The sequence below is a fragment of the Camellia sinensis genome, chromosome 3, assembly GCF_055761805.1.
Source record: "Camellia sinensis isolate YWXY chromosome 3, ASM5576180v1, whole genome shotgun sequence".
NCBI classification, from domain to species: Eukaryota; Viridiplantae; Streptophyta; class Magnoliopsida; order Ericales; family Theaceae; genus Camellia; species Camellia sinensis.
Genome location: NC_138963.1, coordinates 216,755,079 through 216,777,442, shown reverse-complemented (window position 1 = coordinate 216,777,442; position 22,364 = coordinate 216,755,079). Strand labels below are relative to the sequence as shown.

Here is a 22,364-nt window from a genome sequence, read left to right as displayed (position 1 = left end):
AACGCTCTCTGTGGTAATTTTTTTTATCAAATAAATAATTAAATGTCTCATATATATTATAATATTTAGTTATTTATTTAGTAAAAAATTTAATATTCCTGTTCATAAAATAATATATAACAAAGTCAAAACAACTTCATTTGAATGTCGTTCCCATTTCAACTTAATTTCAATTTCATTCCGACGCCGCCTTTGACACAATTGGGCCCATTTTAAAAGCCCATCATAACTTGGATCAAGCTTCCATCTTATTCTCTATCATATTTCCCAGCCCGGCCCAAACCAAAACTCACGCTCTTTAAATCTGCCCTCTTAATCCTGGCCGTACGATCAAGTCGCATTAATCACAGAACCCTCGCTTCAAAAAGCTTATAAAAACGACGCACTTGTAAGGGCTTTATACCTAAAACCCTCCGCCGTTTACCTTCTACTCTCGATCTCTGTTTTTCTGTTTGTTTCCTGAGAAAACTTAGGGGAAAAAGGGGGCAACTTTCATTGCTTTTGCCTTATCCCCGTGTATTATGGTTGAATTGGAAACCGGTTCAATGCGCAACATTTGGTTTCGATTATGCTTATTTGTGTTTGTAGAGAGGCCAAATGATGAGCTTTATTGAGTTGAATACTCTGTTGATTTTTTAGGGTATTATGATTCTTACTCGAATAGGAAGATCTGATGCCTCTCGTTCTCTATTTCTATCTGAATTTTTTATATATCGTTTATTTTCTGTTTTTAAATTTTGTTGTGGCATATGTGTGTGGATGATGAGAAACTTAGAAATATACAGTTATCCCTGTCTGATTGATTCAGTTCTGTGCTGATACATTTCAAGTCTGACACTATTTCATTGCCATGATTTTTCTCAATTTCAAGTCTTAATTTATGTTTTGTTTTTTAAAAAATGACTATGGATTTACTTTTTTTTGGGTACGAATTATATTTTTTTTTTGTTGTTCTGATATTTTATAGTTATCACCTACTGGAAAGCCAATGATGACATCTTGTAATTTGACTGAAATGCAAGTTTTGATATTTGCTATGGTGTTGAAATTCTTGAACTAGGACGGTCTGAGGCTTTACATTGTCATGATCTTTTTGTTTGAATTTTGAGATATGAAATATAGTCCATTTTTTGGGTCCATACCATTTATGTTTGAAAAAAAAGACTTTAATTTTCCATTTTGGGTAGGAACTTGTTTTTTTTCATTACTCTGTTTCTTTATTCTGTAACTTCAATATTTTCAAGTTATGAACTTATAGCAAGCCAATGATGACATCTTGTAATTTGACCGAAATGCGAGTTTTTTAATATTTGCTATGGTGTTGAAATTCTTGAACTAGGACGGTCTGAGGCATTACTCCTTTGTATTCAACTTGTTTGAGATAGAATCAAAACTTGTCAAGTACTTTTTAGTTTGGGTTTTTAATTCAAGTTTGATTTACTAATAGAAAATATGTCAATTTTGTTATTGATGATATCTATTATCGTTTGTGTCCCTTATCTTTAAAGTTTTATGACTTCTCAAATTTCATGTGATGTACATTTCTGCAGTGTTTGTAAATGATGAGAATAAAATATCACAGTTATCCCTGTCTGATTCACTTGTGCTGACGTCTTTGTGATCTGATACAAACAATGTAGATAGACTCTTTATAATTTTGTTGTTGATTTGCTTTTCATTTTGGCTCTAATTTACAATTGCATTTGGTATGTATATGGATGGTGTTTGGGAAGTGAGTTTTTATGTAGATTTTATTAGATGTAGGTTTTTATGAGATAAAAAATTTTTAGTGTTTGGGAAGATAGTTGGATTTTTATGTGGTTGGATGTGATGTTTGTGAGAGAAAAAGTGAAATGATTATGAGGTTGGATGTGATATTTTGTTTGGATGTGTTTTTTTTGGTTTTGCAAAACTTTTGTCTTTTAGTGAAAAAAATAAGAAAAAAATTTGGGAACTTGCTTTCCAAACACCACCATGATCATTCATATGATATGAACAAGTGATTAGTGCTCCATCTCATAGTTGTACCTCGTTATCATTATCTCATAGTTTGTATATGATCATTCATATGATATGAACAAGCTATTATGCATTCATATGATATCATTCATTAATGCTCCATCTCATAGGAACAAGTGAGTGATTGCCATTCATATGATATGCATTTGATATTTAAAATTCTTTGTAATTTTTCTGTGTAGATTCTTTTTGCAATGTAGGTACATTTGAGAATGAGTTACAAGGTTGCAGTGACGTTGGTTGGGATCTTGTGTTTATTTTTCTTTTTACCTTTAAACATGTGTTATTTTTGTTGTTTGGCTTATTGCAAAGGTCAAATTAGATTGTTACTAAAACATGTAGTTACTAGATCTGTAACATATATTTGATTCAAGCCTATATATGTTTAAGATTTTTTATGAAAATCTTCTAGTTGTTTCAGTGGTTTATGTGCCAATGGAATGATGATTTGGTGTTCCGAGTAAAACAAGGAAAAGGCTGTACAAATAAAAAAAATTTACTAACTTTTTTGACAAATTGATGTGATAGGGAGTGATACAACCTTATGAGGCTCAATTAACTTATATTTTAAGTGACAAACTAGTTTGTAAGGAAAGTATATTTGCAAAATTTGTGTAGCACTACTCATAAAACAATTTTAGTTAATTTTTCTTTTTTGATGATGTGATAATCTAACCTCAATTCTATTGGTCCACATTGTCACTCGTGTAGTACACATCAGAACTGTTGAATTGGTATTCAGATTGTTGAGATTTGAGGCAATTTAAGTAAATGAGATAATAAAAAAGAAAAATTAAAAATTGGCTACTCGTGCAAATCTTAGCCCGTGACTCCATAGGGAAATGGAGGCCGTCTCAGATATAACCAAAAAATTAAAAACAATAAGAACTGCAGCTTAAGAGGATGAGAATTATCGCCAAAGAATGGGGGGGGGGGGGGAGGGGGGGAAATCCAGGAATTAACAGTAAATCCACTGGTGAGAATTGGAATAAAAAAACCATCAACAAACATAGTTTTACAGGCTACACATACCTACTTTAGATCTGCAAACAGCTGCTTGTCATGGGTACTTGATAATTCGGAACATACAACTTAGCAATGTCTCCAGAACATGTCAACGTTGTTGGATCAAAATGCTTAAACAACCCTCCTTATGATAAATTAACACTTGTACAATAAGACTTCGAAATACCACCTGATTTACAATTATTTTTAGCCACATGAACACATGCTTCATGTTCACCACATACATCTATCACCACATAACAACTATCAGCCATACGGAATGGGTAAAGAAACTGGGCAATGTAGAAAGGATGGAAAGCACAAAAGATGGAAGCAAAACGGGCCGCTGAGAAAGGGGTAAAACATTTGCTGGATAGGCTAGCACTTGGCTAGCTGTTTCTTATTCCATATTGGTTGTTACTTCTATATAACGAAATTGACTCTTTCCCAATGACCAAATAAGAATTAAGGATCCATACCTGCCTAGTTTCATGATTCCTCCATCCATTCAAAGATTTCTCACATTCTACTTGATGGTGATGTAGCGATTCGTTCCATGCTTTGCCCAATGGTCCTTAAGATCTACTGGATTTGTTAGATCGTGCCCTTCAGCTGCAAGCCTGCTAAGCAGCTTGTTGAATGCACTTCCACTCATCTTCCGACCACCAACCCGTGCATGGCGCTTATTAGGCACTGCTGGCAGCGGATACATTGACATGGTGGTAGTGCAGCATGAAGACTGCCAACCCCCATTTCCCCATTTGTAGCATGGCCGTAGCATTCCAGTGCACGAGCAAATTGGCACCGGCATAGAGGAGTCATCAAATGCAACCTGGTTCAACCCCATGTCCTGATCCTTCCAATCAGGCTTCGACACACCCATCTGTTTGTTAAGATCATCGGCTCCACTACCCATATCTTGTTCACTCTTCCAGTCATGGGACTTGCCAAACATCATCTTATTCAGATCCTCCCCCTCTCTCTTCACCTTTTTCGAAGATTTGGAAGGCTTTTTGTTAGATGTCATTCCCTTGGCTTCCTTGGCTCGTTTAGTCCGCCTAGGCTTTGCAGGTTCCGAGGCAACTGGTGACATTGGGGGCGCATCAGTAATTTGCATATCCCGTGAATTGTATGAAGCATCACCCATGTGGGGCTGATGGTGTACATGCTGCTGTGGATGGTGCATGTGCTTCACCCCGCGTGAGATTTGGCATCCTGGAGGGCACGGGGACATGTTACCACTATTCATTGCATTTTCACGATATTGAAGTGTTGCAATGGCATTGTCTCGTTCCATAATGGCACTATTTCGGTCCGCAATTGCTGTATCACGCTGCAGCATAGCCATGTCTCGCTCTGCCAAGGCTGTTTTTTTCTCAGAAATAGCCAGGTTTCTTTCTTGAATAGCCGCATCTCTCTCAGCCATGATGGCCATTATTTGCTTCATTGATGGCTGATGCTGCATCAACCACTGAAATAACATAATTGAAGAGCTCTTAATCAGAAGTGGAGTTTTAGAGAGAAAATCATTGCACTGCACACTTTAAAAAAGCATTATAAAATAAATTATTTCATTCAAATAAAAGAAATTACTTGCTGCCAGTACCTGACCCGGAGGTGGTTTGTGCCTTCCATTTTCACGATGCCCACTGTCATCCATCTGAGCTCCACAGTAAAGTAACTGTAGATGATAGCTTCAACTTGCAAACCTTGACTAGAAGTGCAACATGTAATCAAACAAGCATCAAACAGCTATGCAGAGTAGGTACCCTGAAACTCAACATCTGAAACACAAAAGGAAAAATATTGTGCAGAAGTCTGTTTCTGGAGCAATGCATACTATAAACAAAAATGGAGCACAAAATTTACTCTTTCAACAGTAGAAAATAATGTGGAAGGAAGAAACACATGCAAACTAGATTACCATCGCTGGTAGCGATCAAAAGTAGAAACGCATTCCTTTGCAGAATCTTGTGTGTAAAAAATTCATGCATGATTATTGATAGAAAAAGAATCCATCAAATAACAATTAAAATCATCATACTGTAAAGAAGCCACATGCTTCAGTCAAGATAGTGTGCAAGAAACCAGAAAACCACTAACAATAGAATTACCTGAAGATAAAATAACAGTTCTCCACAACAGCCCCCTACTGGCAAAGATGCGTCAACACTCCTGCACTCAAAACTGAATCTGATAAACCTGAAAAAACAAAAGCATCCATCAGAAACACCCAACAAGAAAGAGTTTCAAACAGTTCATACAGCAAACAGCTATTCAATGCAAGTACTGCTGATACTGCTACAGTGCTACTTCTTGATGTATGTATCCAAACTACAAGGATATGCAAGACCAGCAGAAAAAGTGAAGAAAGATTTGAGTACTGAATTGAATAGACCCAAATTATGATTGCCTCAAGCTTTAGTGTATGTACTTATATGAAAGCAAGCAGCAAAAAAAAATGAAGATCTCAAAGACATTTCTTCAAAAAGGATTGTGCATCCCAGCTTTTAATGTGGCCCAGCAAAATAGCTTGATGTCACATTGGAGTTGTGAGCACATAATCAGTAATGCATGCTAGGTCATCACACACCTGACAGGCCACATCAGTTGATGACACCCTCTTTTGAGCTGGGGGTACGCACGTAATCTTGCTAAGGGCTAGGCCTAGATATGATCACCGAAAGGGAAGCAGAAGCAACCAACAACAATCCCAATATAAATAGACAAAACTGAATATATATATAAGACGAACCAAACTGAACATATATTCAAATTTTCAATTCAAAACTGTAACATTAAAAACCTGAAAATTCGCACTTAACAAAATGCAGCTAGGATACCCCAGTTTATAGTAAATACAAGAACACACCTAAATATAAAAACTAAGAGCAACCATGCAGAAGTTGCTGTACATGTTCTATAGCGTGAGAAAACTGAAAGCATTAGTCCATGAATGATAATTAGACTGCCTGAGGCACCACATCCAAGCATAAAACACAAAGATAGTTTGCATCAGGCTTAGTCAACAAAGATGATGAGGCAAATGGTCAAGGGTAAACAGTTGACATGTCTATTCCAAAGTGAGGCACCTACCAACCAAATATTAGCAGTTTAAGCCTAAATAATCCAAGGGAACAACAAATTTAGAAATAATTCAATCATCACTTGCCATATGCACACACATACACACACACACACACATGCAGAGGGACGTAACAAAAAAATGTACTTAGGATCTTCCAGAGGTTTCAAATTGTAGTGTAACGGTCCTAGTTATACAGATCTGGGCCTAACATGTAAAATAATGGGATGTGGACATTAAAACAAAGAGTTTTTTTTTTTTTTCCTGACTCATATGGATGGTAGTGATATGCACGTCTTAATCTCAATGCATCATAAATCAATATTTTTTTTATAGATATTTTGTCCTTTACTAATCGTAAATGCAATGTAAGTAGTAAATCATTCTTTTTATGAAAAATGAAAATTTATCATAACACTTTGATGCTGCCAACATCAATTAATATCCCAGCTTGATGCAACTATAATTTAGTTTAGAAAGTAAAATTCACCTAAGGAAATGACTTGGAAAGAACTACCAAAAATAACTCTCCTACCATATGATCAATCTGATTCTTAATCTTTTTCAAGATCTTTGGTTTTTCTTTTCCATTTTAAATTTGGTAGGTTTACGTTGGAAACACTCTTTCAGAAGATTTTGAATTTTCTTTTCCCAACAGAAAAGAAATGAGCAGTATCAGGCAAGTGCATTATTGTGAACAGTTAGTATTATAAAGTAAGTTTTACAAATTGAGCTTTCAAGTGAAACTCTGATTCAAGATTGCTGTATTTTCCCAAACTCTTTAGTAGTGACAGGAGTTCTAACGGGTTATTATGGTAAGCCATACAAGTTTAAGAGTTTTTATTTATTAAGATTTCAAAAAGCTTATAGATAAGTCCATTATTAAATAATGCAGATTTGGATGGAAATTTAAACCTATTAAGGTAACGTCAAAGCCTGGAAGCTTCCCCACGCAAAGCTGCAATTGTTTCTCCTTTATACTATCTTTTCTCTCTTGACCTCCTGCATTTCTCTTTTTTTCTCATTTCCAATAAAACCTACCCCATTTAATTATTTTATTTTTTACTTTTTTGGGTCTGGGGAGGGAGAAGGGGACCCAGGGATCAACCTCGGATCATTTACAGGGCCCTTTGCTTGTGAGTTGTGAACAATGGCTTTAATTCTCCAAGCTGAGTGAGCAGAGAAAACACATGCAAGAACCTTTACAAACAAGTATGCAAATTGGTGGCAGATTATCTCCGTAATAAATTGCTAGAAAGAGAGGTAAACATATCTTAAAGTAACACGTACGAATTACACATGGCAGAAAGAGTCAACTTCAATTTGAAAAAGCATGCATGGATCAACATACAAAAATCATGAACATATATATCCGAAAGTCTGGCACCCAAGTTGCTGATGGTAGAACTGTCAGGCTCTAGCCAGATGCTCCTACCCATGTATCCATCTAAATCAAAATATAGGCAGTCTTATCCTTGGGGTTAAAAATGGGAAGACTTCACTAATAAAAACACAGAGATCAAACAAAAATTCGATGGATGACGGTGAAAAATCAGCAGAATCATATTTCAAGAACTTCAAACTAGGAATCTAAGATTTCCAGAACTAAACCCCTCTACCCAGTCGGATGAAAGTAGCTACTATTAGTTGAATAAACTATGACCACTCTACTAAAGACCAAGTTTTTATGCACAGCAAATAAATTTTAACTAATTAAAGCAAATCAAAGATAAATGACATAACAAGTTTGGAAATAGAAGACGATGGGCTAAATTCAACCATTAACATTCAAAATCAACTTCCATATTAAACAAATCAGTAATATACCACAGAACAAGTTTGGAAATATAAGACCACGGAGCTAAATTCAAACATCAAAATTCAAAATCCACTTCCATATCAGCTTCGCATGTACTCAGACGAAGCAAGACAAACTCTCAAACACAAAGAAGCATTAATCACAAAAGCCCCAATCCAGTGGAAGCAAGCTTCATAAGCAAAGCCAAAAACATCATAAATAACAGAAATTGAAGACGAGAAACAACAGAAAGAACACATGAAAAGCTGTGAAATGATTCGAAACTCAGCTCTACCAATGAATTCTAAGCAAAATTATGCACTAGGTATGAGCAGGCGGAGACGACCTAAAGAAGATGAAAAGGAATAGACCGCCATTAAAGAGTAGCTGAGAGAAATCGATGACTTACAGTGAAGTGCGAGAGAGAGAGAGTCAAAAACCCTAAATCGAAGATGGAAAATCTCAGGACGAATAGTTGTTGTTACCACCGCCAGTCACCATTCCTCTTCTTTCTTTTATTGTCTTTTTCTATTTGTCTTCTTTTTACTCTTCTACTGTCCGTGCTTACTCGGTTTCTTACAAAATTTGACATTGAAAATATTTTGATTTTTTGATTTTTTTTAATTATTTTAACTTGATTTTTTTAATTTTTATTTTTGATTTTTATGAAAGAAAAAATATAATGATTATACTTTGAATATAATATTTTGTCTTATTAACTTGTATAACTAATTTTGTCTTTTATACTTTTTAGCGAAAAATCCATTGCCAAACATAATTTAAATATGCTTTATTTGGATACGGAAAATATTTCTTATCAATTTTGTTTAATAATTATTTATATTTGGTGGGGATAGCGTAGGATAAAGGAGGAGATGGTGGTGGTGGTGAGGTAGTAGCGGTTGTGATGACATCAATGACGATGATTGTAGCCATAGTATTGTATTGGTGATGGTAAAAGTAGTGATAGTAGTACGGTAATTTTAATAAAATTTAATTTGAAAATTATCTTTAATGTTTAAACGTTAAAAATATTTTCTCAGTTATTTTTTTGTTAATTATGAAAAAAATATGTTTCATTAATTTTTATTTTTATTATACCAAAACTCAAAAAATATATAAATTATGTTTAAAAAACTTATTTTTCACACCACCAATACAAGGCCGTTCTAAAAATTGGTTAAAAATTAATTTTTTTATTTTTTATAATTTTTTTAAATATATATATATATAAAATAATGGAATCAAAAATAAATTAAAAGATAAAATTTAACTTTTGGAAAGACCTCATAGTGTAGTGACAGGGAAATGTTAAAATAGAGTAGTGGATATGGGATTCTGCAATCTGAGACCGTGCAATGAGAGGTGTTCTTCTGGAGATTAGTGCAGCGAGAGAATCTTTTCGGTTTTGCGGCCAATGGTGGGAAGCCATGTCAGCATCAAAATAATTAAATTATTTTTTTAAATAATTAATTAATTATCTTATCCGTATATTATATAAGGAAAATAAGTTTCTAATCCATAAGTTTTATGAAAATTTCAATATCCCATTATTAATTTTTCAATTTAAAAAAAAATCCTGGTATTTATTGACTTTTTATAACTCACAAGCGTTTTTGAATTCTTACATACCTACTACCGTACCATTTTCAACTTCTCCCATACACGATGGTTAATGATAGGATTGTTAAATTATTTGTATAAAAAATCTAAAAATAATAATATACATATTAAAAAAATATCTAAAATAAATATAAATTCTTATTTTAAAAATAATAGGTTGCAATTGCAAAAATAAAAGAGAAAAAAAAATTACACTGTAATAAATAATTTGTATATTAAAAAAATATCTAAAATAAATATAAATTCTTATAAAAAAAAATAGCATGTTGCAATTGCATAAAAAATATAAAAAAAAAATTGCAATGTGCATTTCATTAAAATTTAAAAAAAAATAATTTGTATATTAAAAAAAATATCTAAACAAATATAAATTTCTATTAAAAAATAATATGTTGCAATTGCGGGGGAAAAAATTAAAAAAAATTACAATGTGGATTTCATTAAAATCTTAAAAAAAAATCTTTACTAAAAAAATAATTATAAATTATTATTAAAAAATAACAAGTTGTAATTGCAAAAAAAAAATAAAAAAAAAATTACACTGTGCATTTCATTAATAATGCTAAAAAAAATGTAGCAAATATTTGTGTAACAACTTAACATGTGTCTACTCTCAAATTATCAAGTGAATATAGATAAAACCAAAGAATTCAGCTTTAATGACTAACAAATATTATAAGTTCGACAGGGATCGTGAAAAAAATGTCATGCAGATGATCATGAAAGATTCTCCATCTTTAGATTACACATACAATAAAATACCACACACTAATCAAATGATGAAAAATCTTCATGATACATTTCATGATATTTTTTCATAGTCCCTAACATTACTCATAATTATTAATTAATAGAATTCAATAATTGGAATGTCTTAAACCACATCTCTTTGTCTTTTCAAATATTTCTTTTTTTTTGGCTCATACATTCATTCTAATATTGATAGAGAATTGGACTTGTGGAACAGTGAGAGATATTAAAATTATATATTGAGTTATGTAACTATTGTAATGAAAAATAAATGTTATCCTCCTATTCTATAGCGATTTATCTGGTTATACCTCTAATTAAAACGTCGGGTGTGTTTCTACATCATCATTAAACGTTACTTTTATTTTTTTTTGATACTTTGTCTCACAATTGTTTGCATTTTGTGTTATGAAATTTATTACATCTGTATTTGCTAAAGCTATTAGATGGACATAATGTAAGAAGCGCAAACTATTTAAATATCATTCGCGGGATTAAAGGTACAAAAAATATATGAATAGATAAGATTTTACAAAATTTGTTTGTGGGTGTTACTTCTTGAAAATCCTATAATTCATTTATTTTTTGTATTATATTTTATATTTGGTTTTTGTATTTTTTTTATATGTAGTTTTCTTTGTTTTATTTAATTTTTTAAAAAAATTAATTAATTAATTAATAATTTTCTAATTCAATCAATTTTCTTTTTGTTTTTATTTTTTATTTTTTCTTAAAGTAGTTTTAGTTTTGGGTAATTACTTACTTATTTTTTTTCTATATATTGTAATTTTATACATTTTAAATATATGATGTTTTCACTAATACACTCGAAGACACACTATGAAATAGGTATCATGTGAAAATCAAGTTAAAAGAAGAAAAATAAATAAAACAGTACGATGAATATTGAGTAAAGATCAAATATCAAAATTCCAAAAGTAAGCAAGCAAACAAATAAGTAACTAGAATAGAATGTTTAACAATAGACATTTGAAAATTTGTAACAAAATTTTATAACTTTCCTTTTTGCTAAGAAAATTTTATTTGGTACTACCTAAATAAATGTTTTTAAAATATATTTTTTTAAAATTTGAATTAAAATTATAGTAAATTTATGTAAGCATAATTGTTGACCACATTTTTTTATTTAATGTATAATATTTATACTTATTACCTTTTTCAAGTTTATTTTTTAAGTATTTATATAGAAATAAAAAAAATGTCATTATGAGTAAATTTTCTCTTAATTAGATTTTTTATGTATATTATTTTTAAATTTTGAGTAAAAATTAATATAAAATAATTGATTAAAAACATAATATATTTATTATATTATTTTAAATAAAATTTAAAAAAAATTAAAAATTATAATTTATTTATATAAATAATTATAAACACAATGCACGTATAAAACGGACGAAACACTAGTTAGAAGAGGAACTAAAAAGGAGCGGACAGTGGAATTGTGGGATTTATTGGACCACCACACCGTTATGGAAAAAAAGTACTTAGCCAACGTGTATACGCTCTTGAGACAACGATGTATAAGATATTTAAAAGGGATTTTTATTGACAAATTTTATTTAGAAATGTTTTAATTTAAGAAGTTTATGACTAAATTTTTTAATCCACTTAACTTTATATATTTATATTTTTATTTTATAATGTTTTTTTTTTCTTGATTTATACTATTTTCTTTAACTCTTATGCCCTTATATTTAATGTTGGGTGTAGGAACGAGAAGAGAAAGAACCAAGGCATAATAAATTTTATACACAAATTAAGACCTGGTTTGAAAACTTAAAAAAAAGTCAAAAAGTTATCAAAATTTTAAAAAGTTATCACTATTTACAAAAAAAAAAAAAAAAAAAATTAATACACATAATATTAAATATAAATCAACTTCTCGATAGGCTAGATACTGACGTCAAAACAAATGAGTGAAAGGAAAAAAAAATTATATGTATATATTCATTAAGTTTGATAGTAAAGTTGGGCCCATGGGGGCCCATGATAGGTGCTATTTTGATAATCCGAACTGTGCAATATGTAGAACTCGTCTAGTATTATATGCCTGTAAAAAAGCACGTCTATCGGATATCGCTAACTATATGATCAAATCAGTTTTGTATAAAAAATGGATGGTGTTATAGTTAACAGTTGACAAAAAAAACTAACACGATCAAATACCTATCGATATCCAATCAATGTGATTTTTTACAAGCATATAGTACGCGACGAGTTCTACATATTAAACAGTTCCGATTAGAAAAACGAGACCCATGGTGGGCTCCCACGGGCCGAATAACACCATCCAATTAAAGTCCAAAAAGGAGCCAGTCTTTTACCATCTCTTACCCAGTCGACTACACTGCCCAACCCGTACGGCCTACTTCACTATCTTTTCCTACACACTTATTTATACAATTTTTTAATACATATTTTTTCATAAAAAGTCAAAAAATTAACCCAAATATCCATATTTTTTTCTCAACTTTTTAGTCAAAAAAGACAAAAAATGTACTTATTTAGGACACCCCAGACAACCCAACATTAATGTTATTATTTTATATTATTATATAATGTGAATATATTTTTAATTGACAACACATTAAAAATAATGTGAACATTCTCTCTCATTTGATTTGAACGTTCACAATACTTTTTCGAAAAATTCCCTCTCATCTAATGTAGTGATGCGAACGTTCACAACATGTGAATCTTCTTATTTATAATTGACAACACATTAAAAATAAAGTGAACATTCTCTCTTATCTGATGTGAACGTTCACAACACTTTTTCGAAAAATTCTCTCTCATATAATGTAGTAATGTGAACGTTCACCATATGTTATATTTTTAATTGACAACACATTCTTATTCCCAACATGTAGTAATGTGAACGTTCACATTCATATGTTTTAGTATGAATATTCACATTATGTAATTGACAACACAATGAGAAAAATTCGTTTCAAGTTAATGTAAACATAATGATGTGAATATTCATTTCAATTACATGATGTGAATATTCACATCATGTAATTGACAACACAATGACAAAAATTCATTTCAAATTAATATGAATATAATGACAGTCAACATCCTGATGCATAGGAATACCAAAATATAATGACAATCAATATTAAATATCAACATTAATAGGGGCAAGAGAGGTTAGTAGTGTTTTGGTCTTCTTATCTCAAATAAGATCTAATGAAACAGTCAAAAAGAATATAAATTAAATGAAATAAAATTCTTAAAAAGAAGACTTATCAAAAAAGCCTCATATTTAAAATTTGAATAAATTATAAAATATATTTTTTAATTTGTTTAAAATATGATTTTTTTTAAATTATAAATATTTTGTTTGTTATAATTTTTAATTTAGTAGAATTAACAGAAAAAATAAAATTTGTAATTATTATTTTATACAATTTTTAATTTATCTAAATTGTTAATTAAAATATATTTATGATATTATTAAAAATTATTAATTCACTCGCTATTTTATTAAAAATTATTAATTCACTCGCTATTTTTTAATAAAAATGATAATTTGTTATAAGAACAAAAGAGAGGGAGAGAGCAGCGGTCCGATCCAGTTCTTGCTGGATTGCAAGACTATAACCAGGGTTGATCTCTTTATATACGTCTTCAAAAAGAGAAGATAGCCATTCAATTTAGATAAACTTGGATAGGGTCAATGCTTCCTCAATCTCCTCGAGTATGTGTATAGTGCTGGGAAAGTAGACAGATCAGGCTGGGGTTTCCCATATATCCTCCAAAGGAACATGTCTCCCCTCCAGAACCGGTTGCCCTTTTGAAAGGGCACCCGAAGCGATTGCCGGAAGAGGATATTTTCCCCCGCCCTTGAACAAAACATTATAACAGGCTCCTGCGGAGAGGATATGACAAAAGGAAAAGCCCCGGCTTCTCCTTTCGCAGAAATTAATCGATTAATCGATGTAATTTTTAAAACTTTGTATTTGGGTGAAATTCAAATAAATTTCAAATAATATGAATTGTTTGGTCTTTTTTTTTTTTTGGTAAACCTAAATATCACAATCTAGTGTGAATTATATAAATAGTCAAAATATGAGTGTTTTCATAATAGTAAAATAACTAAATATAACACTTTAAAAAAAATTTATAGTGTACTTTTTCTAAACATAACACTCCAATGTAAAACTTAAAAAACGTAATACTCCAATATAACACACTAAAAAATTCTTTAGTGTACTTTTTCCAAACGTAACACTCCATTCAATGTAACACGCAAAAACTTCTTACCAAAACGTAGCACTAAAAAAATTCTTAATGCACTTTTCTCAAATATAACACTCCAATCAATATAACCCAAAAAAACTCTTTAATATATTTTCTCAAATGTAATAATATAACATTTTAAAAAAATTCTTATCGTATTTTTTTCCAAACGTAACATTCCAATCAATGTAACACACAAAAATTTCTTAGTGTACTTTTCCCAAATGTAACACTCTAATATATCACACTAAAAAATTCGTTAGTGTCATTTTCCCAAATGTAACAACGTAACATTCAAAAAAAATTCTTTAGTGTATTTTTTTCAAACGTAAAACTCCAATCAATGTAACACACAAAAACTCGCTAATATATTTTTTTTTACTCCAAATGTAGCACTCTAAACTAACACTCTAATATAACATCAGAAAAACACACTATAGAAATGTAGATTTCCACGCTTGACAACCAACACTTCAACCAACAATTCCTTCAAAAATAATCTTTCACACCTCACATTTCCATTCTCATCCCAAAAATGAATTAAAAAATTAGAAAAATGAATCATAAAAAGGCATTCACTTAAAGTCAGATGACATCAAATCAAATAAATATAACTTTTCAAAACATAAAGGATTAATTAGTTCATAAGAAAACTCTTAGAACTAAATGGATTGACATTTCCCCATATGGGATTTATGAGTAAATTTTCTTTTGTAATTTAAATAAATATCAAGAGATGTATTTATAATTTATCTTTAAAATTTTACATACATTACACCAAGGTAAATTAATGTATTAAATTTTAAATATTTCTAACATAATTGCTAAAAATGATGAATTGTAAATAGGAAAAATTAGTCTAAAGTCCATCTCTCATATTTTGTAATAGAAGAGATCTACAATATTATTTTATAATATCTAAAATTCCTTAACTCCCATGTCCATATATCTCATTTCTCTCTCTTTCTTTCTCTCTACAAAGCAGCAATGGAGGTCGCTACCATGGCCTCGCACTTCTTCCTAACTACCGCCATCACGACTCGCATGCTATCTTCATCCACCAACCGAACCCTAACTTGGTTCTCTCCCAGAGCTTCTCTCTCCTTCAATTTCCTCTCTCCCTCCGTCGCCGGCAACTTCTCTGGCGATTTCTCCGGCTAGAAGCTTTGCCCCGCCTCTCTCAACCCCTACTCCAAAAGAGGTGTCACGCCCCAAAATTTGGACAACTAAATATTAAATTAGGACTAAACCTTAATCAATATTTCATCATCCAAATCCTAGAGGTGAAACAAAATCTAAACGTTCACGTCTCCAAAGAGTTTAAGTAAATTTTCATCCTCAAAAGATTACAAGGGATAAAAAAAAAACTAACAAAACGCCAACCAAACCATCCACCATAATTTCATAACTAACCAATACCTCCAGCATTAAAGTAACAATAAATAGTCAAAATAACTTAAATAATATAAAGTTATAAACCATGCCAAATTATCAAAATACCAAGGTCATAAAAAAAATAATAAATACCTAAACTAATATAAACTCTAAGCTCAAGAAAACAAAAGAAGTCCAAACGACATGTCCAACAACTATAGTTATTTCTCTTCACCATCGTAGTCCCAGCTAATCCTGCAAGGGAAGCTCGGATGCGCTCAAACAGAACGCACTCAAGATGCTAAGAGACAAAACGGGTCAGTATACAAGTATACTGGCATGAGTACAAATATTTGACACCCACATGTCCACTAGACATAAACAAAAATACATTTAATTCTTGTTACGCGACAAGACAAGTAATTTCATCCGCACCGAGACGAATGCGTAGTTTTTCAAGATACGGTGACATTTAATTTCTTACCCGTACACAACGAAATATAAATTGAGTATAAAATAAACAAAATAAAAATAAAAATATGGTGGGTCAGTCCTGTATAAAAAGTTAGTAAGACCCACTATTCTACAAAAAATTAAGTTAATATAATTTAATCATAAGTAACTTACTGAAAAAAAATAAAAATGCACGATTTCATGCTTAAATAATTTGAATTAACCAAAACTCAAAGAACAAAAGTTGTACAGAATCAAATTTCCTAAAGGAAAAGTAAACAAATTTAGTAGAAACTGAATAGGTAGAGAGAAAAATTTGATAGAAGAACCTAAATGAAATTCAACTAAAAAATCTGAAACTGAAAACAAAAAGAAACTGCCCTAAGATGATTTTTTTGGAAAAAGTTCAAAACATGAAAAGTGTTCAGAATAATATTTTATTTCAGTTTACCTGAAATCAATAAAAAAAGAGCTCGTTTCGTGGGTTAAAACAACCCCTAAAATCTACATTGCTAAAATGAATAAAAACTACTATAGCCAAGATCATCGCCAAGATCATCCGATCACAAGTTTCAATCGATCTTTTTAGTACAAAGTTAAAATATAAAAGTTGTCTAGAATTATGTATACATATCTCTGTCCAAATTTCATAAATTATCGAGGTCGTTTATTATTATTCAAGATGTACAAATCAATACAATTCACACTATACCAATAAACTCATATTTAATTATTCGTACCTTAACTCCACCACTCTACCCTCCACTTTTGGCCTACACATATATCTCATGTGCCTCTCGTATACGTAACACCGCTCTGAAGCCAAACTTGTACGTGGATATCGTCCCGAGTTTGACCCACACTCCTCGGATGGTTAGCATATATGTACGCACGTAAATCAAAACACTTGTCTACTCTTGAAAACATGGCAACAATATATATATATATACACAATCTCGCATCTACTTATGAGAACAAACATAACAATGCCAATCTTAAGCCATTTAAATAAATCTCATAATCCTCACCTTATTTTTTTATATACTCTTTCTCACCAATATTTAAATAAAATAATAATCCATGGAGTCATGGTGGAGTGTAAGAAATTTATCTATGCGTTCTAAGTTTATTTTAATGTCATATAACTATGAGTGTGATTACAATCATAAAATAAATACATATAAAAAAAACCCCTAAACTTGACATATATAACTAATTAAAATAATTAAAATCAATCTATCATTTTCATGTAAATACAAAATCAAACTAACATCAAATAAATAAAAATAAATAAATAAAAACAACGAATTAAACATAAATCAAGAGAAGTGAGTTTTGTATTCACAATTATTTTTAAAGATTAAAAAAATATTTAAAAAACTAATGAAGCCACTAAAACAAAACTCTAATTTTTTTTTTTTTTTTTTTTTCTCCACTCCTCTATCCGCCGTCCCTCTCTCTCTCTCTCAAATTCTGTACATACACAACACTCTCTTCCCTTTTTCTTCAATTAATCTCTCCCCCTCACTCTCTCCCGTGGCTGCCACTCCCCGTGGAAAACTTCCACACACATACACTATTGTGATTAACCCTAGGTCTAATATATCATACTTAATTGACTATTATATTTATATTATAAAAATACAACATAAATAAATATAACTATGATGTATATTTTATCAATACATCAACACTTTTTTTTTTCTTTTTTTTTATAAACAATATAAATATATCAATATTCAGATTAATTACCTATAATTAAATAACACATTAAATTAATTAAATACTACATTAAATTCTTATGTATCCACACAATTAATAAATCCAAAAATAAAATAAAGTAATGACTTGTCGTTACAAAATGCGTCGTCACCATGGTACTGTTTCCAAAACCCTCAAATTTGCGTCACCTGCTTTCTTATCTAGGGTTTTTCAATTTTCTGATATATATATGCATAGGCATATTATGCTTGTATCTATTATATAAAGCTCTAATCTAAAATTTTCTACATTTTCAATTCAATATTTTTAACTTTCTTCGTTTAATAGTAGTATCTATTATATATCTTGCTCTCCTTCGTAGAGGCCTTGATCCAACTATTTTCTGCCATTGAAGTTTGAAGAAAAAAAATTATCTAGCTTTGATTTGTATTGCGAGTTTGATTTGATTTCTTGGAAAAAAAAATTTCACCTTTCTGTTGGTTGATGTTCTGTTTGGTTTTTAGCAAAATTGAGAGAATCATTCATGAATTAGCTAGTTAATCTCTGAGATTTTGTAGAGCTGATTATAAATTATCTAGTTTTTTGAAGCAAATTTCAAGTTTTAGAAATCAATTGACAATTTTCTTGTTTGTTGTTGGTTATATATTTATTTTGTTGTTGGATAAATGGTAATTATTCAATTTTCTCTGGTTTGTTGTTGTTCAATTTTTTCTGATTTGCTATTATATGAATGTCTTACAGTCTAGAGAAAATTGGTTAAAATGGTGGTTGTTCAATTTTCTCTGATTTGTTATTGTTCAATTTTCTCTAGCTTGCTATTGTATAAATGTCTTACAGCCCATAGAAAATTGGTCAAAATGGTGGTTGTTCAATTTTCTTTAGTTTGCTGTTATATGAATGTCTTACAGTTTAGAGAAAATTTGCCAAAATGGTGTTTGGTCAATTTTCTCTGTTTTGTTGTTGTTCAGTTTTCTCTGGTTTGCTGAATGTTTTACAGGCTAGAGAAAGTTTGGCCGTTTAACTGATATCGAAACCCTCATTGAATCCCACAAAAACGACCCCAAAATCACCCAAGAACCCTACCTCTCTAGCCTCATTCGATTCTATGACGTCGCCGGAATGTTCGATTATGTTCTCAAAACCTTTAATCAAATGGATGATTTCGGAACCCCTAGATCGACGATTTCATTCAATGCTCTTATCTGGAAGATCGAGACTGGAGCTTCCTCGCCGATACTGTTATGTGGGTTTGAAAACCCTTTGAAGAAATTGTTCAACACAGATGTCAAGGTCAACACAGATGTGAGTTTGAAGAAAACCCTTTGCTGTATGTGAGTATGGTAAAGATGTCAAGGTCAACACAGTTTGCTGGTATGTGAGTTTGGAGAGAATTTCTCTTCAATTCTCTCTTTATTATCTTTTATTTTAATTTTGAAAATTGAAACTTTTCTTCAATGTAGCTATCTATCGAGTCCCTTTTCTGCATTTTAATTTCTTGAAATGTTAACCGATTTGTAGACATCAACAATTTCTCTAATTCAAACCAGAGAAAATTCAAATTTCTCTGAGTTTAAACTAGAGAAAATTCAATAACACAAAGAAAATTACCTAGAGAAATTGAAATTTCTCTGAGTTCAAACTAGAGAAATTCAGAGAAAATTGAATGTTTTTTAATTTTATCTGGTTTGAACCTAAAGAATTTATGGACTTCCCAAAGAATTCAAGCTTTTGGATTTTATGAGGCTTTCAAGCTTTTTGTTAGTAACATTTACGATATGATCATCATTAGGAAGTAAACCATGAACTTCATACCATTGTTGATGAAAATTTACTAGTCTGGTTAAGTGTTGTGTTGTGATATCCATTACTTTTGGTGTTTTGAATATCTTACGGTCCATAGAAAATTGGTCAAAATGAAAATGGTATTTGTTCAATTTTTTCTAGGTGGTTGTTGTTTGAATGTCTAACAATTCAGAGAAAATTGGTCAAAATGAAAATGGTAGTTGTTCAATTTTCTCTGGTTTGATAAAAAACACAGAGAAAATTATGAGCAAACTAGAAAAAATTGGTAAAAAACACAGAGAAATTATCTGGAAAGTCTCTTGAGAGAGAATCTCTGGAAGGTCTAGAGAAATTCTCTAGGAAGTGTAGAAAGAATTTCTCTAGAGAGAAAATCTCTGGGAAGTCCAAAGAAATTCTCTAGGTCGAATTTTATCTGAATCAATGGTGAGGGACCTTAAACATTATGAAAATATTGAGTGTTTTCTCCTTTATAAAATCTTAATATTAGGAGCCTTAAAAAAAATCTCCTTGTAAATAATCATGAGAGGGTGATTTGTGACCTGGAGTTGGGCCGAGGCAAAGGCCGAACAGGTTGAGAGCCCAACGATGCATGGGCCGAGATGATCGACTATCCGCCCAGAGATAGGCTGCCAGAACTTGGGCCGGGTAGAACTTGGGCCAAGTGTGAGCTGCCCCGGACCGAGAAGAAGCTCGGCAAGGTAGTGCTCGGCAAGGGGATAGCTGAAGCCAGACAAGCTGAGTGACTGAGAGGGTGATTTGTGACCTGGAGTTGGGCCGAGGCAAAGGCCGAACAGGTTGAGAGCCCAACGATGCATAGGCCGAGATGATCGACTATCCGCCCAGAAATGGGCTGCCAGAACTTGGACCGAGCAGAACTTGGGCCAAGTGTGAGCTGCCCCGGACCGAGAAGAAGCTCAGCAAGGTAGTGCTCGGCAAGGGGATGGCTGAAGCCAGACAAGCTGAGTGACCGGCGCCTGGAAAGGCGTGGTCAACCGAGGAGACCGTTTGATCGGCAGGGAGGCCGACCAAAGGAGGTGCCCGGGCTAGGCTCTGCCGAGATGCCGCCTAGCCCGGTCCTCTTTGTGTTTATCCAGTGAGGTGCTTGGGTATGAAGCATAGCATGGCCGTGGTAGAGCAGCTCGGCTGCCGAGCTCCAGCTGTGAAGTCAGGCAGTTGAGATTAGGTGATGTTCAGCAAGGTTTATGCTGACAGATGAGATAGCGGAGCCACGTGTAAGGAGACGACTGGGAGTAGATACGGGGCACAGAGGGTATATAAGCATGTCGGAGTCCCCTATACGCGACGGATTAACACTTTGTAAGGAATTTCTTACATTCGAACACCTCCATCTCTCTCTCTCTCTCTCTCTCTCTCAAGGTGTGTGCTAACTTGATCGTCAGAGGGTTTTTCCGGCCACACACCACCGGGTAGCTCAGCATTGTTTGCGCGCAGGTGATCGGACATAAACGGAGCTCGGAAGAAAGGAGTACGGGCTTGCCGGAATATTTGCTCCCCGTACAATTGGCGCCGTCTGTGGGAATCTTGACAGACAAAACCTTGTCTTCCAAGTTCATCTGATCGCCGTCCATGGCGAACAACGACGAGTTTCCGTTGTCTGCCATAGATGGAGCTACCCCGGAGTTCACCCGACGGAGAGAAGGCCCTCTCGCCGTCCATCCAATGGCGAGCTTGGGGACGCCCACCGGAGGACAGTCAGGAGACGCGCGGGATAAGCGCGGAAGAAGTCATGGACATTCACGGAGTCCAGACGGTCACCGGCGGAGGAGAGACTCACACGCCAGGCGACTGGAGAGTAAGCTGAGGGACCAAGATGCTGTCATCCGGCGAATGGCGGCAGAGATGGAGGACCTGAAGCGGCATGTCAAAGGGAAGGGTGTAGATAGAGTGGGAGACCACAGTGAGCGCACCCCATCCCGTCGTTCAGGCGCTCAGAGTCAGCGACGTACTCAGTCCATAACTATTACCAGAAGTTACCAGGTTGGTGATTCCGACGCGGGTGCAGAGAAGTCTAGCGCGCAAGACAGCACCTACAAACCCTCACGTCCGGAGACGACGTCGAGGTACTCTTTCTCCGCTCATACAGAGGATTTGCGGGCAGTTTTAAAGGAGCGGGCCCGCCAGCGCGAAGCATAGAGAATACCGGTGTTCCAACGGTTATCCTATGAGGTTCACGCCAGCGAGAAGGTCGAAATGCCTCCACTCCGCCAAGCAGTGCCGCTCTTTGAGGATACGGACTTGGCCAGGCTGAGCGCCACCCCTTTTTCCTTAGATATAGAAACAACACCGCTTCTGGCAGGCTTCCACCAGTCTAAGTTCACACTTTACGACGGAAAAACCGATCCATATATGCATGTGAGCCACTTCCGACAGGTTATGGCCGGACATAGGCGCAATGACGGACTTATGTGCTTAATCTTCCCGTCAAGTTTGGGCGAGCTGGGC

General features: G+C 33.1%; 1 protein-coding gene and 5 non-coding genes across 18 annotated transcripts; 5 read left to right on the top strand and 1 right to left on the bottom strand.

The window, feature by feature from the left end:
- Nucleotides 1–602: 602 nt before the first annotated feature.
- On the top strand, nt 603–677 carry LOC114286767 (small nucleolar RNA snoR64a). Its single transcript, XR_003637657.2, has one exon. It is a non-coding gene; the product is annotated as a small nucleolar RNA snoR64a (small nucleolar RNA).
- A 74-nt stretch (nt 678–751) lies between these two features.
- Nucleotides 752–842, top strand: LOC114286765 (small nucleolar RNA R38). The gene has a single exon (XR_003637655.2). It is a non-coding gene; the product is annotated as a small nucleolar RNA R38 (small nucleolar RNA).
- Nucleotides 843–984: 142 nt separating this feature from the next.
- Nucleotides 985–1,073, top strand: LOC114286768 (small nucleolar RNA snoR20a). Its single transcript, XR_003637659.1, has one exon. It is a non-coding gene; the product is annotated as a small nucleolar RNA snoR20a (small nucleolar RNA).
- Nucleotides 1,074–1,261: 188 nt separating this feature from the next.
- LOC114286764 (small nucleolar RNA snoR20a) lies at nt 1,262–1,352 on the top strand. Its single transcript, XR_003637654.1, has one exon. It is a non-coding gene; the product is annotated as a small nucleolar RNA snoR20a (small nucleolar RNA).
- Nucleotides 1,353–1,551: 199 nt separating this feature from the next.
- Nucleotides 1,552–1,633, top strand: LOC114286762 (small nucleolar RNA R38). The gene has a single exon (XR_003637653.1). It is a non-coding gene; the product is annotated as a small nucleolar RNA R38 (small nucleolar RNA).
- Nucleotides 1,634–3,055: 1,422 nt separating this feature from the next.
- LOC114286663 (protein BASIC PENTACYSTEINE6) lies at nt 3,056–8,473 on the bottom strand. Of its 13 annotated transcripts, none has more exons than XM_028229841.2 (5): nt 8,317–8,473; nt 7,218–7,309; nt 5,139–5,226; nt 4,631–4,738; nt 3,056–4,495 (listed from the first exon to the last, which is right to left on the bottom strand). In XM_028229841.2, exons 4-5 carry the CDS (start codon nt 4,682–4,684, stop codon nt 3,551–3,553), a joined length of 999 nt encoding a protein of 332 aa, XP_028085642.1. In that variant the 5' UTR covers nt 4,685–4,738; nt 5,139–5,226; nt 7,218–7,309; nt 8,317–8,473; the 3' UTR covers nt 3,056–3,550. The 13 variants fall into 13 exon arrangements, with proteins under 13 accessions (XP_028085642.1, XP_028085638.1, XP_082773654.1 ...); XM_028229837.2 differs by having other exon boundaries at nt 4,631–4,808; nt 8,317–8,452; XM_082917528.1 differs by having other exon boundaries at nt 4,631–4,808; nt 7,025–7,309; nt 8,317–8,422.
- Between the last annotated feature and the right edge of the window lie 13,891 nt (nt 8,474–22,364).